Source organism: Temnothorax nylanderi, unplaced genomic scaffold (genome assembly GCF_030848795.1).
Source record: "Temnothorax nylanderi isolate EJ_2023f unplaced genomic scaffold, tnyl_v1.0 TNYL_tig0030_pilon, whole genome shotgun sequence".
Lineage (NCBI taxonomy): Eukaryota > Metazoa > Arthropoda > Insecta > Hymenoptera > Formicidae > Temnothorax > Temnothorax nylanderi.
In genome coordinates, this window is record NW_027249092.1 from 1452858 (window position 1) to 1479698 (window position 26841).

General features: G+C 40.9%; 1 protein-coding gene across 2 annotated transcripts; it reads left to right on the forward strand.

The window, feature by feature from the left end:
* The first annotated feature begins 1936 nt into the window (after nucleotides 1-1936).
* Nucleotides 1937-26841, forward strand: LOC139770502 (uncharacterized). Of its 2 annotated transcripts, XM_071702497.1 has the most exons (5): nucleotides 1937-2070; nucleotides 2432-2481; nucleotides 17783-18519; nucleotides 18731-19130; nucleotides 24124-26841. In XM_071702497.1, exons 3-4 carry the CDS (start codon nucleotides 17876-17878, stop codon nucleotides 19122-19124), a joined length of 1038 nt encoding a protein of 345 aa, XP_071558598.1. In that variant the 5' UTR covers nucleotides 1937-2070; nucleotides 2432-2481; nucleotides 17783-17875; the 3' UTR covers nucleotides 19125-19130; nucleotides 24124-26841. The 2 variants fall into 2 exon arrangements, with proteins under 2 accessions (XP_071558598.1, XP_071558597.1); XM_071702496.1 differs by lacking the exons at nucleotides 1937-2070; nucleotides 2432-2481 and adding an exon at nucleotides 12904-16613.

Sequence of the window (26841 nt, forward strand, 5' to 3'; positions counted from 1 at the left end):
GGCCTTAAGCATAGCATAAAACCGTCGCGCTGAACCAATGAACATCTTATGTAAATCAATATGGCGACTTTTTGCTGGATGCTTATTGGTCTTATGCTAAGCTATGCATTTTGTGTGTGATGGCCTTGATTTCGGGTTCTTTATCCGTTTTATCCGTTCCGAAAACGACGGAAATTCTATTCTGAAGCTGCGCGACACAACGCAAGACGCGAGTACAGTTGACGGTTGAGAAAAGTGAGACCGATTATCCGAAAGAATGTATAATCGAATGCGATTTATACCTCGGATGTCGGAACGTAACCGATGGTCCAATGAGAAAAATTCGTTATCGAAAAAGAAATTCTCTCATTGGGCCATCCGACATACGACTGATTGTAGAACCGGCCTTAAATGAACATTCGATGTATCACACTTTTCTGTAATCTGAATAATCGGACCTGGCGATTCGTACTTATATTACTCTGCGATGTGCGATCCGCGAGCAACGACATCAGAAATCAGAACGGGCCGCGGGCGCCGCGGTAACATGAGCAGTGGGGATAGAGAGGGGTAGGCTTTATGCGATACGCATACCCGGCATACCGAACTAACCGACCGCGGCGACCGCGCGGCGCGCACCGTGTGTATTCACCTTACCCCCACTCTATCCCCACTACTCATGTTTACCGCGGCGCCTGTGGCCCGTTCTGACGTCGTTACTCCCGCGCCCCGCGCCCCGCACCCCGCGCTCCGAGCTCCGCGCTCCTGCTCCCGTATCGCATATATCGCGGAGTAAATACACGAATCGCCGGGTGTCGTCGCCGGGTCCGATTGTTTAGCTTGCGAAAAACTGTGATATCGAAAATTCATTTAATTCATGTGCTTCGAGGAATTTATACGGATACCGAGGTATTTCGCATTCGATTAAATTTTTTCGGATAATCAGTTTCGCTTTTCTCAACCGTCAACTTGACTCGCGTCTCGCGTTGTGTCGCGCTGCTTCAGAATAAAGTTTTCATCGTTTTCGGAACGGATAAAGGACCCGAAATCGAAGCCATCGTACATAAAATGCATAGCTTACAATTAGCATAAGCGTAGCATAAGACCAATGAGCATCCAGCATAAAGTCGCTATATATTGATTTACATAAGATGTTCATTGGTCCAGCGCGGCGCGGCGGTTTTATGCTAATATGCTTATGCAGCCTAAGCAATTTTGTGCGATAGCCCTAATATATCGAATGTTTATTTACTACATATGTGCTTCGCGGAATTGATACGGAGATGCCGAGGTATGTCGCATTCGGTAATAGTGACTTTCTATTACGTTCTTTCGGACGATTGATTTCGTTTTTCTTAACCGTCAACTTGATTCGCGTCTCGCGTCTCGCTCGCGTCGTGTCACGCGATTTCAGAATGAAGTGGCCGTCGTCCGTCGTCCGTCGTTTTCGGAACACGGATAAAGAATACGAGTGGATCCTGTGTGTGTGGTGTGAATCGAGTGCCGCCGCGAGCCGCGACGTGTTTAATTAGCGACAGTATCTATTAACGATTTAACCTCATATTTAATCGTGTTTGACGATTTGGCGATCGTGGAGGACAGACATCATAATGTTCATAAAAATCGATGATTTAATTGCACATGACATAGTTAATAAAAGTCGCGTAATCGCGTAATCGCGTTCTCGAGACAGTTGCTCCTGGCGAGTGAAGTTGGCCGTGCGCGATTTACGAAATTCTCTCCGCCACCTTCGCTTCACTTGTCGCGTCTACCTGCGCGCGGGAATCGCGGGATGTCACGGCGCGGCGTCATGGGGTCAAGCGGATCGTATAGTTTTGTTCGTAGTTTCTCCGACCGCGACGTAATTCTTCCGTCGCCGTGTAATTAAGTAAGTACGCGCCGCGTCGCGAGATTAATACCGGGAGTGCCGTGCCTTTAGTGTCGCGCGATCATATAAGAGACGATATCGTCGATTTTCGCTCGTGAACGTCGTCGCGTCGTGAGTGAGTGCGACAATGGACCAACGGAGGAGGATCGAGGAGAGGAGAACGGGGCCTGGGAGGCATCGGGCGACGGCGGAGCAACCGTGGGGTGAGTAGTGTTGTTGTGCATTTATTATTTCGCTGTCCTGCCAGTCCTGTGACGGATAGCAGATTCCGCCAATTTCTCAAGCGCGACTTCGTCCATTACACGATACTCGTTAACTCGTACGATACCGTTTAACTCCGGCGCAATTTCGAAGTTCGATCTAGCTCCGGCATATGCAAGAAGAGACATTGCGAACGTCGCGTCTCTCTTATTCGCACGGTCGTATAATATTACTTGCACTCATTAATTATGCGAACGAGTTAATGCGGAAATATGAAATCGCTGGCGCAATAATATTTACTTGAAGTATTGATTATTATTTTAGACACGGCTTTAATGTAAAAATATTTTCTATGTTACACAGATCGACGCAGGGGATCAACAACTTACAACTCCGCTGTTGCGCATCGGCCGGTGAGTTATTTTTTAATTTCAATGCGAGGCAATAGATTTGTAAAAATTCTTTTGGCCTCTTTTTCTTTTTTCACCCGAAATGTGAAAAGCCCGCGAAAGTGCAGTTTGGGAGCAAACAGGCAAATAGCACGACGACACCCTCTCGCAGTCTCGCCGTACTAATGATAGTTTATACTCACAATCAGCGCTACGCCTGAGTGGTAAATATAAGCGAATACTATTCTTTTGTTTCTTTTGTTCATTAAATCTCCGCTCAAAGTGTCATCATCGAATCGTTTATGTGGTTCTTGAGATATAAAATTCCGATCGGGATATCTCACTTGATACGCCCTTGAGACGAGATTCAAGTAACGAGTATAAATACGGCCTTTAGTGGCGTGCGAACAGCAGGTGCACGACCTCTTCTTCATGATCGTAGCCGCTGCGCAAAACTCTTCTTCCTGCGGCCGCGCCTTCTCCGTCCCTCTCGGACACGTTTCCCCTCGCGAATCCACGGGCTCAACGTCGGTCCCGTAGGGCCCCTCGGGTCCACTTCCGAATCTCGTGATAATTAAAGGCTGCCCGGCGGAGCTGCCAGCGGTGACATACACGCTCAAGATTTAATGCTCGGCCATTATTGTCGTTAAATGTTGCGGTGCGCCGTGCGTACCGTCACCGCGCGCCGTTTACCGAGATAAAATATGAAAATCGACCACTCGCGAGGCCCGTCTGTCTGTCAATTACGCGGGCATCTGGATCGCGTTAAAGCGAATTTACACGGCCGAATCGTCCCTGAGAATCGTTCCGCGCTCCCCTTCGTTGGCCGGCCAAGTTTTTTTCTATAAATGTACATATGTGTCGCCAGAAATGGATGGCTCGAGTCAAGGTAAGTCTCGTAATTACCGACTTTTTAGAAACATTTAGTTTCTCTAAAAACAACGCGGCGAATGACGCCGCCGCGCCGCGCCACGGAGTACAGCAGTGAATCATCCAAAATAACATTCGTCGGAAGTAATATTAACATCGCCATTATTTGATAGGATGCACATGCTATTACATCAGTTTTGTTTCCCCATAATTATGTAAATTCTCTATTAAGTTCGCGTAAATCACATGGCAAATGGAGTTATGCGATGCATCGTCTCGCGGCGCACCGTTCCTTTTCTCGCTCAAAGTACCACCATTACTTTCTTCCTCTCCAGTATCCCGTCTATCCTCTCTTCCGTCTACTCTCCCCCGCTCTCGCTGGGGCCCTCAATCTTCCCCCTTCCTCGTTGCTCTCGCTTTCCCCCCTTTTCTCCTTCTCGCACGTGCGTATGTGCGCGCGCCTACGGACTTTTTTCCTGTTTTTACGCACCGCTCGTTTTTTCCCTTCCGAAATATAATTGGCAGTGCGATGCACCTGTCTCCCTTTCCCTCTCCGCCCTCTGGCCCCCCTCGCTCGCCTGCTTCTCTCTTGGCGAGGACCGTGCGGCCCCGCTCGCTCACCCCGCGAGTCTGACTTCGGCGAATCCTGGACGCGTGCCGGCAACTCGCTAACTCGCGGTTGCCGCATCAGACAGGAAGCGCTAATCGTCCGATATCTCCGAGGCTTACTCCTTAAACCTTATAGCAGACCCGAATCTCCGATTGCAACATAGTGGTCCGAGAGTCAATTATTATCAAGCCATTACGTTGCATTTTTCTTGAAAGAAAGTAGATTGATATAAAGATTATTTTGTGAATTATTTGTCAAAAGTGCTTCGTGATTTTGACCAATATATTGTGATAAATGTAATTAATTTTTTTTATGTTCTACTTTCCTACTTATCAAAAATGTAGAACAAAGTATAATTAGAGTATTGTTACGTTGAAGGTTTCAGTCTTACATCCCGTAAGTTCGCTTTTATTTTCTTTACAACAGAAGTATAAAATTAAGACACAAATTATTAAAGTAATATTGCGTTATATGAAAGAAAATGTTATTTCCATTTATCGTGTTTAAATTTTTTGAAATAAATATTTTTTAGGGTAAAAACGAAATTGACAAACAATGAACCGAAGGAAAGAATTACACATGTTCAAGTCCGATTTCCTGTCTACTTTGTAGGATTTTTAGGTTTGTAGGTGAGTCAACAAATCAGTAGCCAGCGGATGGAAGTTGGCACAGCTACGCAAGCAACGTCTTTGCGGATTAAAAGGGACAAAAGAACCTGATCGGCGACCAAACCGAGCCTGTACATTGACCTTAGAGGGTCTCTCTTTTGCTGTCTGCTATACCGAGTCCACCATTGTACGAACGCGATTTGTCGTAGAAGTAAGAAGGATAGGAAGAGTAGAATTTATACAAATTAATTGCGACCAATTCTGCTCGATCAATTCTTCCAACTCGACCAATTAAATTATCTGCTTCTACCAATATTATTTTTGCTAATTCCAGAAAAATAATGACAGTTTTATTAATTTGAAGCAAATTTATTTCGCATTCTGAATTTTGCGTATTCTGAATTTCGCATTTTCAGTAGCAATTTATCAATGATATTAATGGTGCCATCCCTTTCCTACATTAAAACCCGAAAAAAAGACTGGCGAGGGAATGAACGAAGAAGAAGAGGCTGTACCGCTACGAGGAAACTTCTTCAAAGAAAGGGATTTGAGACGGTCCCCGTGCCATCGGAGGACGGGTCCATTTCTTCATCCAGTCTTCATCTTCCTTTCATTCTTCTTTTTATCTATCCTTCTCGTGCGTTTATCCCCCGGACCCATCCTCTTGGTAGTCCGCAACTTCTTTCATAGCGAAGTAGAAATCATCGGGTTCCTTTTTCCGCGCTTCGCCCCACCCTCTCTGTCTCCTCCGGCGGGGATATTCATCCGTGGCTTACAGTAGAAAAGTGCCAAAGTGTTCCATTTCGTGTCAGATATGGAGATTTATTTCCACGCGGATTGGAATGTGTCTTTCTTTTTCTTTCTTTTTTTCTTTCTTCCGTCCTGCTCTTTTCCATCTACGTCTCTCCCGCGTCGAAGGGTCTTTATTCTAAAGAATTGATCGTGTCATACCGATATCTACTTCTTACGAATTGCTTTCATCGACGTCAGACAGTGAAAATTTTTCCCTGGCTTCTTTTCTCGTTCTTTCTCTTTCGCACTCCATGCATCTCTTCCGAACCGGGCATTACGCAACGACAAGCTTGCGTTTGCTGGCGTTTCATTAAGCGGCAAAAAGTAATAACCGCATTTTTATGTGTAAATTGATTTCCTTTATCCGCTCAGGAGAGGACTCGCGGCATGCTCCAAGTGAAGAATGAAAGTCGTTTTTCGATCTTTTTTTTTACGTCTTGAACATTGTGGCAATCAATATTTGATTTCGAAATCGATATGTGAAATCGTTTTAAGTAATTGTTATCCAACAGAGTCCGAAATTGATAACGTTATTCAGTTTGTGATTCCAATATCGAAATCAATGCATATATTCGGTTCCAGATATTGACCGTATGAAACAATCGATTTCAAAATCAATGTATCAATTTATAAAACGAAAACAATTTCAATTATATCGAAGAAATTTAAACTATACACATATCTCCCAAAATTACTTTAATTTTTTTAAATAGAATATCGTAGCTTTTTTGGTGGACAAATTCACAACAAAATTATTAGAAATCGTATGGATCTCTAACGATAACTTTACAATACACTGCATAATATAATAATTTGTTTTAGACATTTTCGAATACCTAAAACATGTTAGACGTCTAATATAATTTGCAATACTAGGCGAACACACGGCAATAAAATACTACAATGGATGCAAATAAGTAACAATGGCACAATGCTAGTGCAGTCGTTATTGTGCACCTAGCGTATTACATATACCCTCTTCTTTTACCCCCCCCCCCCCTGAGTGGACCGGTGCATACAGTATCAAAAAAACACCAAATTTGCAATTTATGTGTCTATGTGCGTGTGCGATGCGCCGTAACAATTGTGTCGAAGTGGCCACCGCGTTCTTTAACAATAACAGACGCCAGACCCCGTATCGATGCGTGGCGCGATAAATTATGTATGCATATATACGCGACTAATGCAGACGCACGCACGCACGTACGTACGCACGCACGTATGTAGGGGTGAGCCGGCGCGGCGCGGCGCGGCGCGGTGTGTCGGCAATGGCTAATCTCTATTTGCATCCCCGAATTTCGACTCGATCCAGAAACCTGACTGCTCCCCCTGATTTTCGGCATTCAGGTGGCATATGTCGCCCCTGCCCAGAACTCGGGACCGATACGTACAGACCGTGATCCGGAATAACTGCACTCTGATATCGCGTAGCGACACTAGAGGTTCTCAATGGAATACGCGGTCTCTCTCCGACTATCCGGAATTATCAGAATTGTCGAGAGCCTCCTGACCTTTTAAAAATAAGGAATTGGCTAAACGTGTAACAAAAAGGTGTTGGGATACAACTAACCTCAGTTTACAAAACACGACAAACGTTAAAATCTTAAAGAAGAAAGGGTTTTATGCGTGAAAAGAAAAATGTAAATCAAAATACATAAGCTGCTTCTCTAAATTATATTTATTTATCTCGTATATAAGATTTGCATCTTTTTTTTCCTACGTCAAGTGTTCGATGCCGTAGCAACGACGACAAGAGGAAAGTACGGGGTCTCTCTCGGCGATGGCGATAAATCACAGACACTCGTTAGCACGCCGCGAATACATTAAGCAACACGACAGTTTTACTCGCGCGCTTTCCCGACGTGAAATACAATATGAGATCCGTTGTCCTCGCGTGCGAACACGCATGTGCAGGCGCTTGCCCTGATAGACGGAGGGTTGCGGGGCACCCCTCGCGCACGAGCGCGGTCACGGCAGGGGCGAAGGGACGAAGGGAAGAAAGGAGGTGTACGGCAATCGAAAGGAGGAAAGGAGAAAGAAAGAGAGAAACGAGAGGCAGTGTCGGCCTCGCTGGGGTCGAAGGCACAAAAGAATAGCGTCGCATGCCACGGAGCTGAATCCACCCCTAAAATTCACTCTCCTGCGCCACTCTCTCTCACGTGTGCAAGGTTGCCCGAACCTTACAAAACGCTCTTCTCGACAGAAGACGTGACGTGGCGACGAGTGAATCGATTCCCGAGTCAGGTCTCGACGGCAGTCGGAACTTGGCGTATCCGACTGCTATCGTGACATGTCGTGGAATACGATGGACGTTAATTGTTAACATAGATTTTGCTAAAACATTGATTACGCTGAAAGAGAAATCTACGATGGTTCTCCATAAATCAATATAGATAATTTGTTTAAGAATATCAGACAAATGAAGATAAAATATATATATACTTCCTATTACTGAAATTAGTATCCCGTTATTGTCATCAGCGGAAACTCCACAAGTGGTTGACGAGTCGGGGGGAGAACCACTGCGCACGTTATTGATGAGTGCCGCGCAGGGTGGTTGGATGAGTCTCGGGATATTTTTAGGGTGGGCAACAGGCAAGAGCACTCGCGCGCTCGTAGAGGGTGCCCCGAGCTTTTTCGGCTCGGGTCGTCGCTCAGACGCGATGCAGCACGAAGAGGGGAGACCAGAAATCGAATGTACCGGGAAGGGAGTCGGTGCGGGGAGGTACAGAGAGAGAGAGAGAGAGAGAGAGAGAGGGTAGGTGGGGTACGGAGGGGGACAGAAACCATCTGCCCGCATATGTTATGCCCCGCGTATGTCGGAGCCGCAAGCCGTAAGAGAGAGAATCGCTCGTCCGAGACCAGGAACCGACTGTCTGCCCGATGAGAGGAAGTCGGAAACGAACCCCGTCACCTCCCCCGAAATGTCCGAGGAAACGAGTGTTTTCGTAATTAGGAAATGTAGTAGGGAGGAAAATCGAGCCCGAGGGGTTGGCTCGTGTCGGCGCGGATGCAACCCGGCACGTTTTGATTTTGTTCGGGTACCCTACCTCGGTAGCGCACGACTGCTCACACGTTTCAATTTTTATTTGTACAGACAGACTTCTAACACATGATCTCAGTTACTAAAAATTTATCCGTATACGAAAAAAATGCCTAATCGCATATTTTCTAATCTATCGATATATTATTCCTATCTTTTATCTAATTAAATAAATTCTTGCAAAGACTTCGTGTGCGTCGTATCTTAATATTGTGAATGTATTGAAAGATTTCCAAGAAAGTCATGCCGAACAATGTGTAACATTGTGACATGAGAAAGTCATCAGAGCGTAACTCGCTAGGTCATTAATTAATTAATTAATCATTTCGACTTACATTGTTGCAACGAATGTCGAGCCGCTGTCGACGGTACGATCGATATTTCATGTTGCTCAATTTCGCGATGCCTCCAGGTGCAAAATCGGTTACTCTCACCTGCGTTGCATCGCGTCGCGAGATCTGCAAGTCACAACGTAAATGCATTTCATTAACGATGTCGACTGGTTGTGTAAAAAAATTTCGGAATCACTGTCAATCAACCGTTCCCATTCTGTTCGATATTAATTTCTCAAAGCTTTGTCTGTCCGCCGGTGTGTGGGATTAATATATTTTTTGCTTCTTCGTAATTATCTGTCTCAAAGTATCCTGCTCGATTATGTCGAAACATCAACTTGCACTCTCTGCGAAAGAGGATGAAAATACTTGCAAATTGATTGGAGAACCTGCCCGCCTCTGAAATGATACTCGCCGGTCGCCGGCTCTCAGGCGCAACCTATATATCGTTTTTCATATACCAAACGTAATCTCGCTGACAGCGAAATTGCGAATCCCGCGGGAGACGGGGTTAAAGAACGCGTGTGCCCCGATTGGCCTGAATGGCCAGAAAAAGAGAGAAAGAGCGTCGGTCGTCTCCGAAAGATTGTCTCGTTCCCTTTAAAGCGGGAGAGGAAAACACGACACGTCGGCGATCGTTGCATTGTGACGCGGACCGAACGAACGAGATCCCGTTCGCGCGCGAGCACGAAGCGGACGAAGCGGGCACCCCAAAGCGCAGCTGGTCCCACGTCACTCGTTCCGGGCACACGAACGAAGTGCGCCTCTCATCGGTCGTCCCGCTCGCACCGTCGCTCGCGCGTATCTGCCGTCCCCTTCCCGTCATCCGGTTCCTTCCAACCGGCAGGATGAACGAGGACGGTAAGTCGCAGCCACGCTTCGGCCACGCGACTTCGAGCCGCACAGAAGCCTCCTTCTTGCACTCTCTATGCCTGTAGGTCGGAGGTTGTAAGTTATAACACACACGCGCGTCTCGATAACAATCGAAACGAGTCCGACGCCGCGACGTTACATGCATCGGTAATTATCTTTATTTTTTTTTGCTTCAAACAAGTTACCGTTTGTAATAATAATACACAATTATAACATGCAATAAGCGGACAATGGGTTTCAGCTATGACTGTAGGTGGACTGTGGGAAAAATAGTTTAAATGACGTTTAACTATTCCATTATATTTTTCAAATACATTACTCTAAAAGTACAAATAACATTTTTCGTACTTTTTAAAGTTGTTTCATGTGTAGAATGTATATGTAGAAGAGCGTAGACAAGAAACGATCAAATTAGAATAATTTGCCTTTGTACTGTTTCTAATCATATAAATTAATACTGCGAAATAATTCCAAAAATATTGTATAGCGATCTAAAATGAGGCGAATTTATCGGTCCGCTGCGATCAAGGGTCGGTAATAAAAACATTAATGCATACACAACCACAAGGTTTCTCTGAACACTGAAGACATTTGCAATTGACGCGACATCAACGCGAGACAAGAGCATGTCGCGAGCGGGATGCATATGGTTGCTTCCGGGAGGAAACCGCTGACCGCCATTTGATTACTATCATCGCTGCGTATCCTTGGATGACACGACTGACGACAGTTGGCTTCTTGTCGCGAGCGGTCGCGTCATACGCCTTCGGCGAAGCGACGCGTAAGATCGTCGCGGTGGCATTTTCGCCGAGGGTCGGCAAAAAAAGAGGAGCGTGAGATCCATTGGCGCTACGGATTAGTCTCCGCGTGAGTTGAACGGACTACGTGTGGCAAAAAAAAAGGGAGAAAAGAGAGAAAGAGAAAAAAAGGAGCGATTTCTTCTCGGCTCTTTTCTGCGCCCCCTCTTACCAGCCACCGAATCCTGGAGCAGGAAACGGCTTGGACTTTTTGCGCCTTCGAATCTTTTATCATCGAAACGGTCTGGATTATCTCAACTTTTAATGGCGCAAGAAGAGAACTGTCTTCCAAATATTCGCGCGTAAGGGGGGGGGGGAGGAAGAATTTTTTTTACTTTTGTTATCTTGAAGCGCAAAGGTACCGCTAAGAGATCGCGCGAATATTTGGAAGACAGTTCTCTTCTTGCGCCATTAAAAGTTGAGATAATTCAGACGGCTGCAGACTGTTTCCGTACTCTGAAGATTTAGTAATCGCGTGAAGGTGACAGAATCAATATAGCAATTCACTTTTTAATTTCCGTATAATTCAGAAACATTTACATGACGTAATGTAATTAACATTGACATGCACGTCTTTGATATTCAAATACGTTTTTATATATAAATATATGCAATCGATTAATAATAGGAAAAAATATTTTAATATGTCACAGAAGCATAATATTTGAATCAATGAGTATAATAAGGATTTTTATTGTCTTTTTACAGGGTGAAATTGATGAAAAATTCTGCACTTAATCATAATAATACTCAGACTTTTTTATTTTTATAACAAGTACATATTTAATCATTAAAATGTCTTTTTTACAATTGATACATTCATCATTACGTCATTTTAACGCCACTTCTTTGACGAAAAGATCGTGTGTTCGCCGCTATACAAAATTTGATGCCAAAAATTTTCGTGTTATGTTGCACAAAACGCACGAGTATCGTTTACAATCGACAAATTCAAGCAAAGTCAGCGTGAAGCGCAGGAGAGGGGGAGAGTAGATCGAGCAGCCTGATCGTATAATTTTGCACATTGTAAAGCTCAGCCCGTGGCAGGGTGGGCCCGATAGAGAAAAGGGGAGTAGAATTACCTTTCGTAGTTGAATAGAACGCACCTACGTAGGCACGTAGGACGAGTTGTATAGCGGAGCGTAAGTGCGCCTCGAATCAGGGTCGGGGCGAGAAACAAGGAATCGACTATTTCACGTAATATATCTTGCGTGTCATGAAAACAACACGATGATATCGCAATTTCTTCCTTGCTTCTATCCAATGCACATCCCCTAAATTACAATTAAAATTTGTTTCGGCTAAAATATCTTTTAATGTAAATAATTAGATCTATCCTTAGTTAAAATATTCTTAAATAGTGTTTTTCTTGTTATGATTAGATTTTATTATTTAAAGATAATATTAATAATAAATTTATATGTTATTGTTACATTGTGATTTCATAGACTTTTTTATATGAAAGCAAAAATTTGAATTCACTTTCGATTAATTCGATTGCACGATAATAATTAAATTGCAGACAGAACGGAAGTGCAACTCATTCCTCCGAAGCACCGTCGCGCCGTTCGAATTTATCGCTTCGAAATCCGCCCCTGCAACGAAGCATGGTGCGTAACAGAAGTGCGTAGGCATTGGTCGTGCACACGTGCAGGGGCACGCGTCGTGACAAAGGGCCCGCACTGATCCACCCCCTTTCTGCCTCGTTTTACTCCCTACTTCCCCGTCACCACCACCACCTCTCCTTCTCATTCCATCCCTCTTGCCTCTTACTTTCTGCCGCGGCTGTCGACCGCTTCGGCCGCTTAACGCAGACGAAGTCTGAAGCACTCGTCGTGTTATTAGCGCTTTTTAAGCACGTGGGCCCCCGCGGCGCATCAGGCTGCACGAATTTTACACGTTGAACTTGCGCTCGTGCTGGCATGACTTGACCGATAATCGTGAGTCGAGGGACTTATTACTCCACCCCGTCGCACCGGAAGAACGAGTCATGTTCGTACCAGGCGGTGACGATCGTCAATACGAACGAACCTACAACGAAGCTAGCACTTCACGATCAATACTTAAATATAGGCAATAACGTTTATTTCGTTACTACGAATCTTTGCGATAGATTCAGCAAGAGAACGGCGAGATCTCTAGAAGCAAAAGTAGATTTTAAACATTAGAATTTAAATGAAATGTAAACTTAAGGGGTGCGCACGCCGTATGTTGCGTGCAAGACGAAAGAGCTCACGTTCCGCCACGGCAATGTGATCAAATAGGCATCGCATTGTCACAATAATACGGTCATCAATAATCTCGACGGTTATCCCTTTAACAATAAATACAGGAAATTAGCGGGGGACCGTCGGGGATGGTGCCACGCTCGCGTCCATATAGAGCGCAACCGGGACTGCCAATACTATAAGCCGCGGTGAACGAGAATCGCAGCCGAATTTATAACGAAATATATAGAGCGGCGACCCTCGCGAGAGGAACTTTAATCTCCCGGTGCCGAGGGGCACCGAGGGGGCGCACACGCCTCGGCGGAATCCCACGAGAGAGAAGTGCTCGTGGGGATTATGCGCGAGAACCGGGGGACCGCCGTGGGGCCCCACCGAGTCTCCCATTGTTGGAGAATCTTCTCCGACGCATAATGCCCCCGGATGAGCCTGTAAACTTATCAGTCGGACGGTCGCGAGCGGCATCGATGCGCCGCTCGATAATACCGAAACTCCGTGATATACGGAGTGCCGTGGCGGGAACGAGGCCGATCGGGGGATATTACGATCGCGCCGCCTCGTCTGGATACGTAAATCAGGATCAGATCACTTTGTGCTCCGACGTGCACGTTTTTCCCTCTTCTCGCGCGCACGCAAAAAGCTCGGCTTCGCCGAGGCCGCGTATACGCCTTTGAAAATATTTGAGTCTGTTTGCGCGCAACTACCGGATCAACATATCCGGGGACTTTATGGGGCATGGTAGGTACCGCGATTTCGGACTCCACCTGGTTTGACATCGGGTTTAAATGGCAAGCGCTCGATATATGTTACTCTCGCAATGATAATCGCTGAATTACGCACATTTAACGCGCGATAAGACACGACGCGACGCTTAGGAGCTGCGGTCGTGCAACAACGAACATATATGCACATATGTGCCGTTTTATATTCCTCGCATGACGTCCTTACACATATTTTTCTTATAACACGTCATATAAATTCTCAATTGTGCGTTACGCGAAAAGCAAACCCGCATCGAATGGCCGCCTCCATCAATTTACTCGAGAAGGAAATATCCCATCGTCGTTAACGAGTATCATATGTGAGGATTGGTCCTTTCCCGTTTTCAATGAAAATAATGAGAAAGCGAGAAGAGAAAGCATCATCCTCGAGAAAGATTTCATAAATCATCGTCTTAACCGCTAAGGACTAATCGGTGTCACGTGAAAACCATTCGCGCACGAATTGCGTTAATCCCCTTACGGAAGGAGAGGATTTTTCTCGCATGGGAAAACGACAGCACCATACGCGTTATTCCTATAAACAGATTTTTCCCAGCTGTTATGGAACGGAAAATCAGTGTTCATTTCGTCCTGCTATACCATAAAAACTGCTAACTGAGAACTACTGATTATCAATAAAATATCAATTCAGATTTATGAGACATAAATATCTTGGACTCTAGACATTTATCGCATTTTAATAAATAATATTATCGCTTTGCAAATCTAAAATTAAAATTCTGCGCACGAGGTTTTGTAGGCACAGCCCCAGTTTACATAATGTATTATATTATAAATTCGGGCCTCCGTTTTAATCGTACGGTCGGTTTAGGGGCTCTCAGGTTTGGGTGCACAAATGCAGACTAGATCTAGGTCGAATCCTACTGAACCCTCCGATCCCTTAGGCATAATCAGCACAGCCCCCGGCATGAAAAGCTTTTTATCGCGGTTGCTTTCTAAATTATAATTTACGTATGCGCATAAAAATTACAGTTAGGTACGCTCTAATTCAATATTCAACTCAATCACCATTTTGCAACTACAACAATTCCTGATTATTTAATATGAATCTTTAGGCGTTTCGAACCAATTTCTCTCACTTTTTTTCTATCTTTTTATTTTAAGATAAGTAGATACCTTTAAAAATAATTGCTAATAAAACAAAGTCTTAAGACAATTTTTTTATGAAATAAAGCATGAAGCTTTAAATAACGATATGTCCGCCAGTAGACAATTTTAGAGAACCGGTCTTTTTTATTTTCCCGAACAAAAATTATATTTCGCATTTGGTATGTCGTTCTCACGAGCGGTACGCCCCGAAACACGAAACTTCCGCGGCGCGACGAGCGAGTGTGGTTCTTCCTGTCTTTTGCTGCAGTAGGAAATATGCCAGGTGGAATTGAATTATTTTTTTTTCGATTTTTTTTTATGCAGTTGAAAGATTTGAGATGCAGTTCAATACTATTTGCAAGTAAAAGTGTACGAAGTCACTAAAAGCTACATTAAAGTCTTATTATTTCGTCTCTCAAGTGCTATCATAATATACAAAATTTATAGAGTGTTTTTCTCATGTTACATTCTATGCCGTACAAAGTGAAAATTAAAATCTGACAGTAAAGAACAGAAATACAAGAACGAAACGCATTTGTTTGATACACATATCCATTATGTAATCTTTGATTACTATTATGAAGTTTGCAATATCCCAACAGGAGCAGTTCTTTATTAAATAAGTAATAGTTGTGATAAAATCAAGTATATATATTCTATATTGGCCACAGAAATATTCTGAAATTAAAACAATTCTATGTAATAATGATATTGATTAAAATGCATAGGCAACTTAATGCCTCTCGATGACGAACCTCTAGCATAATATATTGTATGCAAGTAGGACATGCCGGATAGAGACAGAGCAGCCGCTAAGTAGACTAACAATATAAACATGACTACGTAATAATATTACTTCGCCGTCGGCACGTGTATCATCGTAGGCCAATAAGGGCTAAAGTACATAATAATACAGATCCCTTTAATCGCGTATCGACCGCCGTTCAATTACACATTAGATTACCAAGATCACTTTGTCTTTCGTACAGTCTTCTACGGCCGGTACAAGAAGCGGTAATTGCGGGCAAGGTACGTACGCACGCACGCTCGCACGCACGTACGCACGCACCAATGTGCGCCACGCATTTATTGCTGGGCCGTAGACCCACACACGTAGTGGCACAACCGGCACACGCTCTCTCTCTCCCCGGGCATATGGCGCGCACGGTCCCCCTTTTTCAGTTCCGGGGGAGAAGAAACGAGGGGCTGCGGCGCGTGCTGAAAATCCCCACCATTTCTTTCTCTCTCTCTTCCTCTCTTCCCTTTCACGGCTTTCGCTCCCTCTCGCGCACGGGCGCCCTTCTCCCTTCTCGCTCCAACCCCGCGATTCAACTCGGCGCGGCACGGCAAAATGCTGAAACGTAACCCATCTATCGATGTCCGCGCTCATTCTCGAAGCGGACGCCATGTAGTGCATACCACGGAGGCATGATCGGCGAACAGAGGTGCTGGTGATACGCGATCGTGAAGATCTCCCTTCCAGCGACGGTAAACGCGAGCTTCCAGCTAGTCCCAGGGGTCTTTGTACTCTTAAGGGCACCCTCGATATTTCCGTTCCGTTACCGCTCCGTTTCGTAAATCAACGTGGACCAGATTGTTCGCCACATGATCCATGTGGATCGTCGTAAGTGAAGAGTGAAGAGTGGTGATGAATGAAGATTTTCAACCCACGGATTACTTGAGTGCGTGTAGTTGAAGTTTCAAGAGAATCTTCTTCTCGTATATATTGGACATCAAAAATGTCTTTTTATAGAAAAGAAATACGTGTTAAATGTGTTTCGTGTGTGCCGGCGACTTAAAATACAAAACAGATCGATCCTGACCAATCTACATTAATATTACACCGTGCCAAAATAATTCAAATACAAATTACGGAGCTACTGTTCGTTTGGGAACATTAGATCAATATTGATCTCTAATTATTTGAATGTCCACGGTGTGTTCAACAATTTACAGTGGATGACTGCTGCGATTTCGAGGTCGAAAGCTGGATTGTAATTCAATATTTGTGTCCATCGTAAGTGCAACATGCAGTACATCGATCAACGTTCTAATAAAGAAGAAAAGTGCACTAATCGATAACATTGCGCGAAAAGATATCAATGAGAGAGTATTTTCATCAAGCTTGATCTTCGGTAAGTATTCAACTGAGTAGCCATATCGCTTTAAAAATATAACGTCTTTTATAGCTTAATAGCAATTGGCACAATAACAGCAATAACTCGTATTGCACAAGTAAATTATTTTCAATTAAAAGTAAATTAAAATTATAAATAAATTTTATAATCGGACGGACCCACCGTTTTAATTCAATTTTATTAAAAAATTAAATTAATTTAAATTAAACCGCAATGATTCGGCGAGTGCTCAGTCGTGAGCGAACGATATGTGCACAGAACGAAATTTATAATATTTGATATTAGATGGAAAAAAATTTTCCATTAAAATATACTGATAACGTGCGTTAAGACAGATTTGTTTTGAAAGATCTCGATAATAGTTTCCGAGGAGTCGACGACCGTCGCGTCGTGGAGAAGAATAGACGGTGACCTCATGCTTTACTTAAGCTGTGGCGACCGGCAGCGAGACAATTAGATCTCGGTTTGGGTCATCAGCTTCATGAGTTAGTAAAGGAAGAAGCTATATAAGCTCTTGTAAAAGACTACAGTAAAAATTCACGCATTTTTATCTCGAATCGTCAGCTTTCGGGAAGAATAAAAGTATATGTAAGATAGAAAATTGGATGTATAATATACTATTTCTTTAGAAATAAACATTTAACAATATCTCATTAATCACAATTTGAAAGTGTTATGTCTTCACATAAAATATTTATAATGCTTTTTTGCGAACACGAAAAGGGTCTGACCCAGATTTGAATTGACACCCAATCGTGGCGTCGTCGAACGGTCTACGTCGATAATCGCCTTTGTCTCCGAGAAGAGGACACGTTTTATTTATAAGCCCGGCAATTAGATTCGTCCTCGACAAGCATTAGTGTCGTTTATCGACCGCTGTGTCTCCTAACGCAACTCGTTTAATCAACATTATTGTGGAAATTACGCGGTACAATATTCAAAGCACAATAGTTCGTGGAATCCATAATTTATCGCGATACTGCATAATTTTTAACGTAGGTGTAAAATTTGTTATTAATCATATTCCATTTCCATTACATTAATTATTCTCATTAGATTTATTTATTATTCAATAAAAACGATAAAGATTCTTGATAACATTCGATAAATTACTTAAAAAAATTGATTACAACGTTAAACTTTACGAAAGGAATTAACTTTTTCAGCTTGGAACAATATCGCGGTCGACTTCGATGATAGTTCACACATTCTAAGGCCTTGATTCGTGTCACCGAAAAGAACTCGTTGAAACGAGCACAATGGCGACCATGGGGGTAACGGTGTTTTGCAATAGAGTACAGATAAACGGCAACGATCAAGAACAATTGATGTTGCTGCGAACGTTACAAGATAACGAGAACAATATCATCGGTAATCAACCAACGTTGATAGTCCCGAAAAACAACACCAGCAGTAACACAACAAATTCCACGACAGTGTTACCCCCGTACGATCCCTCAAGATTGAAGAAGCACGGCAAGAATGGACAACCACCGCCTGTTGCTGTTGCTCGAAGAAATGCCAGGGAGAGGAATCGCGTGAAACAAGTGAACAATGGATTTGCTACATTGCGACAACACATTCCGAGCCACATTGCCGCGGGTTATGGTGACAGGGGTAAAAAGTTATCGAAGGTAGAGACTCTCAGGATGGCCGTGGAGTACATCAGAGGCCTTCAGAGGCTCCTGGCCGAAGCCGATGGCGTGGAATATGATTCCAAGACTGCTGTCGGTGTACAATGCGCGCCTTCTCCGACCAGCAGCGTCATCTCTTCGACTCACAATGGCTCTGGCGAGAGACTTGTTCTCGAGGATGATGTACTAGCCGCGGAAGACGACGAGGGGGAACATGTGGATGAAGAAGAAGATGAAAGTGCTGCCAAATCGAAAATTACATTATCCAGGTAAATTTTGAATGTTAAGATGAAACAATTGAAAGAAGACAGAAATTTGGAGAAAGACGTGCGCTTCTATTTTATTATTTTGTATCTTTATAAAATAATTATGGATGATCACATTAATTATAATTTAATAATGTAATTAAAGCGCTTGAGTATAAAGAGCTAAAAGTATGCTTTTCTTTAAACATATTAATTTTATTTCTTTTTCTCACAGATTATCCCCCAATCGGACGGCTATTCCATCCCCACGTGACTACTACGCATCCTCGGCAGGCGATGAAGAAAACTTGGAACCGCGAACTATGACCGGTGGACAGAATTTCTCCAGACTATCGCCAAATTCGGTGGCCTCGCCGCCCTCGGAGTATTACGCTCAGAACGAGGAGAATCTGGAGCCGCAGATTCTGTCACCCTACAGCGGTGCCGGGGACAGCGAAGAGGGTGCGACGACCGTCTACGCGACCAGCCCGGAAACCTTCGCCGGGGCCCTCTACTACAAGCAAGAGATCACCGAGACGGGGGAATTCATGGATGTCGTCAGCTGGTGGGAACAAGAACAGGGAAGACTCGTCCATCAACAGCACACGCAACGGCTGACGCACGTGTAACCATAGGTAAGTTTCCGACGAGTTTATAACTCAAGTTGTCTGTTCAAGTTGGGAGTCCGGCCGATAACAATAAATTACATAAAAACTCGCGTACCCTTTTAAACGCAAGAGTAATGGTCATAATTCGATAGCCATGTAGGTCTTTTAAATATTATTACATCGTATTATTTTATCATAAAAACTGTATTATTATTTAATGAAAAATTACATTATTATGACATATCTTTTACCTTTTTACTGTCGATCTCGAGTGGATGAAAAGGCGAATACCTAATGAAGACTACTCGATTTTGACGCAATCGATGATATAAAAGTTTTTCGCAAAAAAGACGAACGTGATAAAGATAGAGGTGTTCGTTTGGGTGTCGCGAGTTACGTGTCCGATGCACACGTTCAGGATGCACACGTGATACCCGCGTCGCGGAAATGCCGCCAAGTGGAAACTCGTGTTCGACGCTTCGTCTCGAACACGTGCTACGTCGAGCTCGAAAATAAACTTTACGCATCGAACCACTTTGCGAAGTGCGTGCCGACGTGACACTTGGATGTCACGGTCCCTCCTACGTTTTTGTCGCATCGTGAACCCTCTCCTTCAAAGAATATTTATACTAAAGAGCATATCTTGCTATCGAAAAGGATAACAAATTTTTATAATGCTTCAATAATGCATAAAAATGTTGTTCCTTCTATTTAACAATCTCTCATTTATCATTTTTATAATTATCTTTACTTAACCCTAGCAATGATGATAAGAAAAGAACTTTCTTATAAAATGTCATTCCCGGAATTATTAAAAAAAAAGTGATAATTTATGTTTAAATACCTAGATTTTCCTTCGACAATAAAAAGTTTCAATTGATTTACTTTTGCAATTCCAAATTTCGTTTCTCTGTCATATTTGTGCATCGAAGGTCAGCGTAACCTTAATGGTCGGCAGTATGCAATTTGGGGGACACATGGCTGGTGGATCATGGTGTGTCATCTTAAAAGCGTGCAACCACGAACGGAAGTGGCGGAACGTCTAGCCATATGTTGGATATTCTTCTTGAAATATCTCGCAACCAGACCTTCCTCAATCTTCTTGGTTTCCAATTGCTGGTCATCAATTCCCATGGATATCTGACACATGTTCGCTTCACGACCGAGCTACTTCTTTCAAATCCACTTATGTTAGAGGAACTTTAAATCGATATCCGTATGAGCATGTATAAATCATCTTATAAATACTTTCCGATATTTTTGTAGAATATCTGTGTGAGAGTTTAAAAATCAAAATCAACGTTAAGAAGAGATTAATTTTCATTAATTTCGTTTAAATTTACTTATATTAGGCAATTTATTTGACACACGTAAAGACACATAACGTAAAAAAATTTAAACAATGATTTAAAAAATGAAATTTCCTCGAAGATTTGCCAGAGAGTTTCGTTACATTTCTTTTCTATATTTATACGACTTTTATAAGACTTATTTCAATTTCTGTATGGTAAATTTTAAATGAGTATATTTCTTAGAGGGAAGAAAGGTGACCGTTGTGTAGCGATAACCGATGCATTCGATTCCGGACGGGGGAAAAAAATCAGCTGGCGGGCGGTGCCAGTCGCCGTGCCACAAATAGAAGTCGCGGTTTCCTTAGAAACGTGCGTAGCGCCCACGTGCCGTACATGCAGGCCGACATGTAGCGCTGGATGCACATACGTTGATCGACTGAAGGGCGACGGAAGCTGTGACTTGCCGCTGCCACTGACATATGCGCGGCATAACGATTTAAAAAAGTCGAGTCATAGGCCGTGAAACGCCTCGCACGGAATTGTTGCTTTCAAAGTCATTAACTCTATCATCATTATTGCATGAGAAAATTTTATTCTTCTATTTTTTCTAAGAAAATAGAAGAAATTATACGTTACATAATAAACTTCTCGAAATTTTAGTTTGTCAAAAATATTCCTAATTTGTGGATTTTCATCTTAATTATTTCTTTAGAATCTTTCAAATTTTACCATAAAATTTCATCTATCTTTCTCTTAACAAACGCGCCGCGCTTTTTTCATATATATTTTCTCTCAGTGGAAATATAGTTATCACAGAAACATATCGCGATACGACAAGAAGCGCAGGGAGTAAAAGGAGCTTTAGACTTTAAGCTCGCGAGGGCCTGGAATGAGCGGCCAGCAAGTAATTCTCGACAATTATAAAGTGAGGTCATCTACGAAGTTTACGAGATGCGTCGTCGCGTCAAATTAATTTAATAAATTCCTTACTTGGCTCCCGGTCACGTATATTGGTGTGTGCGACCACTGCGCCGGTTTTCTTCCTCGCATTTAATTCGCTTCTCGCGCGGGGGACAGCACCGCGAGGGGTACACGAGGCCCAGGTTTTAACACCGCGTTATTCCGCGAGGTGAAAGCCCGGATCTCTCTCTGTCCTCTCTCATCCGAGCCGCGGTCAGTCCAATTAAATCTCTTTTTTGGAATAACATATTATACCGATAACGGAAATGCGTTATGCGCGAATTAAGCGCGAGATAATCCACGGTAATCAAGATAATTAATCGAAGTGGCGTAACGTCGCGTCGGACACGGCAGTTTCTTGGTAGGAGCGTGTCCAGGGGTGGCCGGAAAGAGCCGTAGGCTAAAAGTTGCAGTAAATAATGGCCGCGTCTCGCTTTAGTAATTGAAACGTATTATAGAGATTAAATATGGTATGAGATACGGTCGTGCTGCGACCATGTAATCGTGAGAATTTTTCTTGAGGGCCCTTCGATGGCAGAAGAAGTCCATAAATTCGCTACGCAAAAAAAGAAAATAGAAGAGAAAAGTAGCTTTTCCTGTACTTACGCGGATTCTTCATACATAATATAAAAATACAGCAACCAAAAAGAAATTTTGAAAATCACCTATTTTATATATATAACGAGCTTCTAATATATTTTACAGTAAAAAGGAATAAATCCTTTCTTTTATATAATAATTTGTCTTTTAATTTTTAAATGACAATATAATATTTGTATTTAGCAGAAATTAGCTATTATATTTTATTAAAAAATATCGAAAAGTATATTCTCTCTGTTTTTTCTTAAAAAGAAATTAGTTTTTAAAAATAATATATAACTCAAATAGAGACTATTAATAAATTAGCGCAAACTGTGTTGTGAAATAAGCACGCGACGAAGTTTATGGCGATCGTCATAGTCGTTTTCTGCCTTCGACTTATTCCACAGACATTCAGTACGTAGAACAAAGAATCCAACGAACAATATGCTGGTGGAACCCGCATGTTGGTTATCTTATCAATAAACATTACCAGCATGGCAGCGCGACAACTTTAAAACGACGGTGACGGTTTGGAGCCGATTTTAGTACTGCTAAATTCTCGATTTTTTAAATTAATTCTAGTGCGAAAATACAGGCATTTTGTTTCTATTTAATTATATACTTTTGTTATATTTTGTTATTTTTATGATTATAATTCGATAAATTTTTCAATATTCTAATAAAATATTAGATATCTAATCATTTTTTATTTTTATATATAATGACAGCTTAATTAAATTCTAGTGTTTAAGTTCTTTTAACATTGTCAAGAAAATATCCAACTGCATATTTCAATGCAGATAATTCTGTACTTTCTTTAACAGCTGAAATTCAGTTGCAGTTTAAAAAATACGCTTTTCTTTCGGTTATCGAGACGCAATATCGACGTGCGTCAGATAAGAAGGAATAAGTCTGAGGGTTTCCAGATTCGGGAGACAACGAATACTTCGCCAAAGAACACTTCACGTCGGTTCTTAGGATCTTAAAAGTACAGGCGTGGCAGATTCTCTAATTTATCTCTCGCCACTTATGTATACCAAACACGCTTTCCTCAAACTTTTTTTATCGGCGTCTTTGCGGTTACGCAGAGAAAGATATTTCTTCACCGAACTCTTTACGAGACACCGTCCGCTTCAAAACGGATAACGATATATGCAGAGTTTCCTCGAAATTTATTTAAATTTCTGTTTTTGTTATTAAATCGCTATTTTTCTCTATAAAATTTACGTTGCTCGATAGCTTAATTAATACAATGTACATTTCTATAACACGTACCTTTCTTAAAAGATATCCATTAAGATCAATGGTTGAATATTTATATAATTTACTGTCCAATTTTGTATGATAATTCAAATTGCATCACGTTATAAATTGACTCATATTACTGCTATATATTTATATTATTTTTTAAATATAATATTTAGAATCACAATTCGGATTATAAATTGCGTTGCATCTATTATTAATTACACGTTTCCATTACAGGTCACTTTTTTTACAGCGCTTTTTAATTCAATGTGTAACACGAAAAGCAGGGATCTCTGACAGCTTTTTTCTCATACCGAAACTATCCTCCTGTTCCTCCTTTGCCCCCTGATGCTTTCTTCCAAAGAAAAATGAGAATTTGCCACATTATTTGTACATGCGTTTTTTCCCACGATATATCCGGAATCTACGGGATGTCCGCGACGTTTCGTCCGTCCGTTTCCGAATTTAATTCTTCCCCAATACAGCTAAACGAGGATCCGCGCGATCCAGTGACGGAACACAATAGCGAGACGGGACAAAAGATCTCTCGAGGATAGACGAGATCTTTTTTCCCTCCCTTACTCCCAGGATCACGAAATTGTGATGGAAACTGTTTTCTTTCGATATAAATCTTCGACAAGGGTTCGTGGATATTTCGGATAGTAACGGTTGTCGCGAGGAAGACAATTTTTGTACGTTCGTAGAATTTCACAATAAAAGGAAAAGGACTCGATTTCTATCGTAAAAATACACAGAATGAGCCATGTGAAATATTACAAAACTGTGAAAATTAATTCTCACAACAGAAAGTAATTAGAACATGGACCACTCTGTGTGTAACAAAATTAGTTCTATTTACATACCAATTTAATGTCTACACATTTAATTGCCTGCCTCACACACACAGAATGTTAATATTTCTTTGTGATTTTTTTCAGTTACAGGTTTCAATTAGGAAAGATCAATATTTGCAACAAAATTCGAAGCCTACTATAATATAATACGCCTCGATTGAATTTCGCATGATCTCACTAGACCTGGATGAGAAGATCCTCTCAACAATATATCGACACGATATCGTAAACACGAGTGCGTGTATTGTGGTCGATAATAAAAGTTGGAAAATCGTACTTACTGTTGTGAATACTTGTCCGCTGAGCAGATCTGCTCATTATTATACCTCGTCTTTCGGATTACCAACAGAATGTAAAGAATGTATCTTAATTTAACATTTTTATTTAATTAGAATAGATTTATTAAAAACAAATTAAATCTCGATATTACGTCACCTTATCTCATATTTATGAACGGTTGCTTATTTTCATTGCAGTGTACCTTAAATCTTCTTTAAGCTTTGAAAATTATTTTATTTGTATACATATTAATTACGTTAATTTCATGAATTAGCCTACCGTTGCCCATATTCTCGACTGTACTAATCAATCGTCTTTTTTTTAGACAATAGAGAAAAATATTTTAATTCTCTTTAACAATGACGTTTTGCGCTTCCAGAAAGAAAATACTTATTTTCTCGGCTCTTTATATCCCAATAAGTACAATTAATTTAATTATATTATAAACATGATCGTATTTATACGAAACTGTTTGCCGCGAAAATGTAAAATTGAGATAAATGCGCATAACATCTGTTGATGCCATGCTATAGAATATAAACAATGACATGCTATAGAATATGAACATTCTTGTTGTATTAATATCATCATCGATCGTTGATACGCTATTTTATTAAACTTTTACAGTACACGTGTTTAAGATTTGAAAGATTAAATTATGACATTCTTATTTATAAAGACAATGTTTATAAAATATTTATTACGCCGTGTGTTTATTATTGCACAATTTAACATGTTATATATTTAAGACAATAAAAAACAGTATAATGTAGGGTGTATCTAGAAATGGGTCAACCAACGAGGAAATGATGCAGAAAACTACGTAATTATATTGGCTGTATAAATTATATTATTTTTATATTGGCTGTAATACTTGCAAATATTTTTTATGATAGACTATGAGTTTCATTGAAAATTCTAATTATCTGCGTAAATATTGGAATATACAAAAATATATAAATATATAACTATATAAATAATAATTAATACGTTATATATTAAATATGTGTATATGTTCTAATATTTATGTGTAATAAGTATTTATATTATATATATATATAAACTAGCTGGTTATCCGGGCTTCGCCCGAGAGTCGTTTTTCTTCAAACGACTTCATTTGTGTTTCAATATCCTTAATCGAAAAAAATTCCTTTGTCAGGCAATGGCTTATCAGGCAATTGCAAAGAATCTTTTATATTCATTTTTATTCAAATTTTATTATATTTATTTATTATTAATTAAATTATAATATTTAAAATTACACAATATATTTTTTATTCAATATACCGATTCCCAAAAAGATCGGTAACGAAAAACTATACACTCTATAGCACTCCCCGGCAAATTCTACCCCTATTTTATATACTTTTGGTAAAAATTCGGTCGAATAGTTTAAGAGTGTATAAAGAACAGACATATATATACAGACATACATACAGACATTCTATTTTATATATATAGATTATACATATATATATGCATATAAAGCAATCTACAATCTATATATAGAAAGATTTTATATGCATCACTCTATATGTCCTCTATCATTTCCTCGTGTTTAGCTTTGTTAAGTATTTGATACACCCTGTATGGAAATAATCTGTGAATCGACTTAAATGCAGCGCGAGACACAATCAAAATTTGTACATAAAAGTGCCTTAACTAATCGTAGGCGGTAAGTTATATTAATATTTATATCTTTTTTATACTCGAAATTTTTGACCGATTTAAGGTACTAACGTATAAGAGTTACTGTTACATTTTTCTATACATGATGTCGTGCTACTTGTTTGCGATATTACGATCTATCCAAGAACGAAAGTAGTCATTCGTCAGTATATTATATATGACGTTGCAGCAATCAAATAAGCATTAGATATTTTGTAATGGATTTTTTAAGAGAATAATATTTAACAGCGTGATAGAAAAATGTGTATGTACACGTGCCTTAAATATGTGAAATAAAGCAATGCGAACAGGTTTTTAATTGTCACTATTATAATTAATTATCATTCATCAAAAGATACAATTTCTCCTCCCTCAAATACATAGAAATATTATTTAATATTTACAATATAAGCGTGATTATCTTACCATCTAACAGAAACGATGAAATTGTTGCGAATGTATATTAATTTATGCGATTATATTTATCATAATACACGCCTCGTAATATATAATACGGTTTTATTGTATACATTTCTACAAGAGCGATGTCGATTATAAAAAATATTATATATTTTTGTTGTAAATTCTATATTACTTACAAATGCGTTACAATACTCGATCGTTCTTTCGTCTCGAGTCGAATCAAAGTATTATGAAAATGTCGAAAGTGTCATTTTAGGATTAGAACTTCCTGTAAATTATATACGGACGTAGACGATATTTCCATCGTCACTAGTGCTATCAACGTTCTTGTAAATATCAGTGCCTTGATTAAGCTTAAAATAAATATTCTACGATCTTGTACTTGATATATCTTTTTACGAAATATTTAAAATACATTTTACTCATTATACA

Coding starts and splice junctions, on each gene's coding strand:
- LOC139770502 (XM_071702497.1), top strand. CDS start 17,876: ATGGCGACCATGGGGGTAACGGTGTTTTGCAATAGAGTACAGATAAAC. Junction 18,520..18,730: donor TCGAAAATTACATTATCCAG/GTAAATTTTGAA, acceptor TTTTTCTCACAG/ATTATCCCCCAATCGGACGG.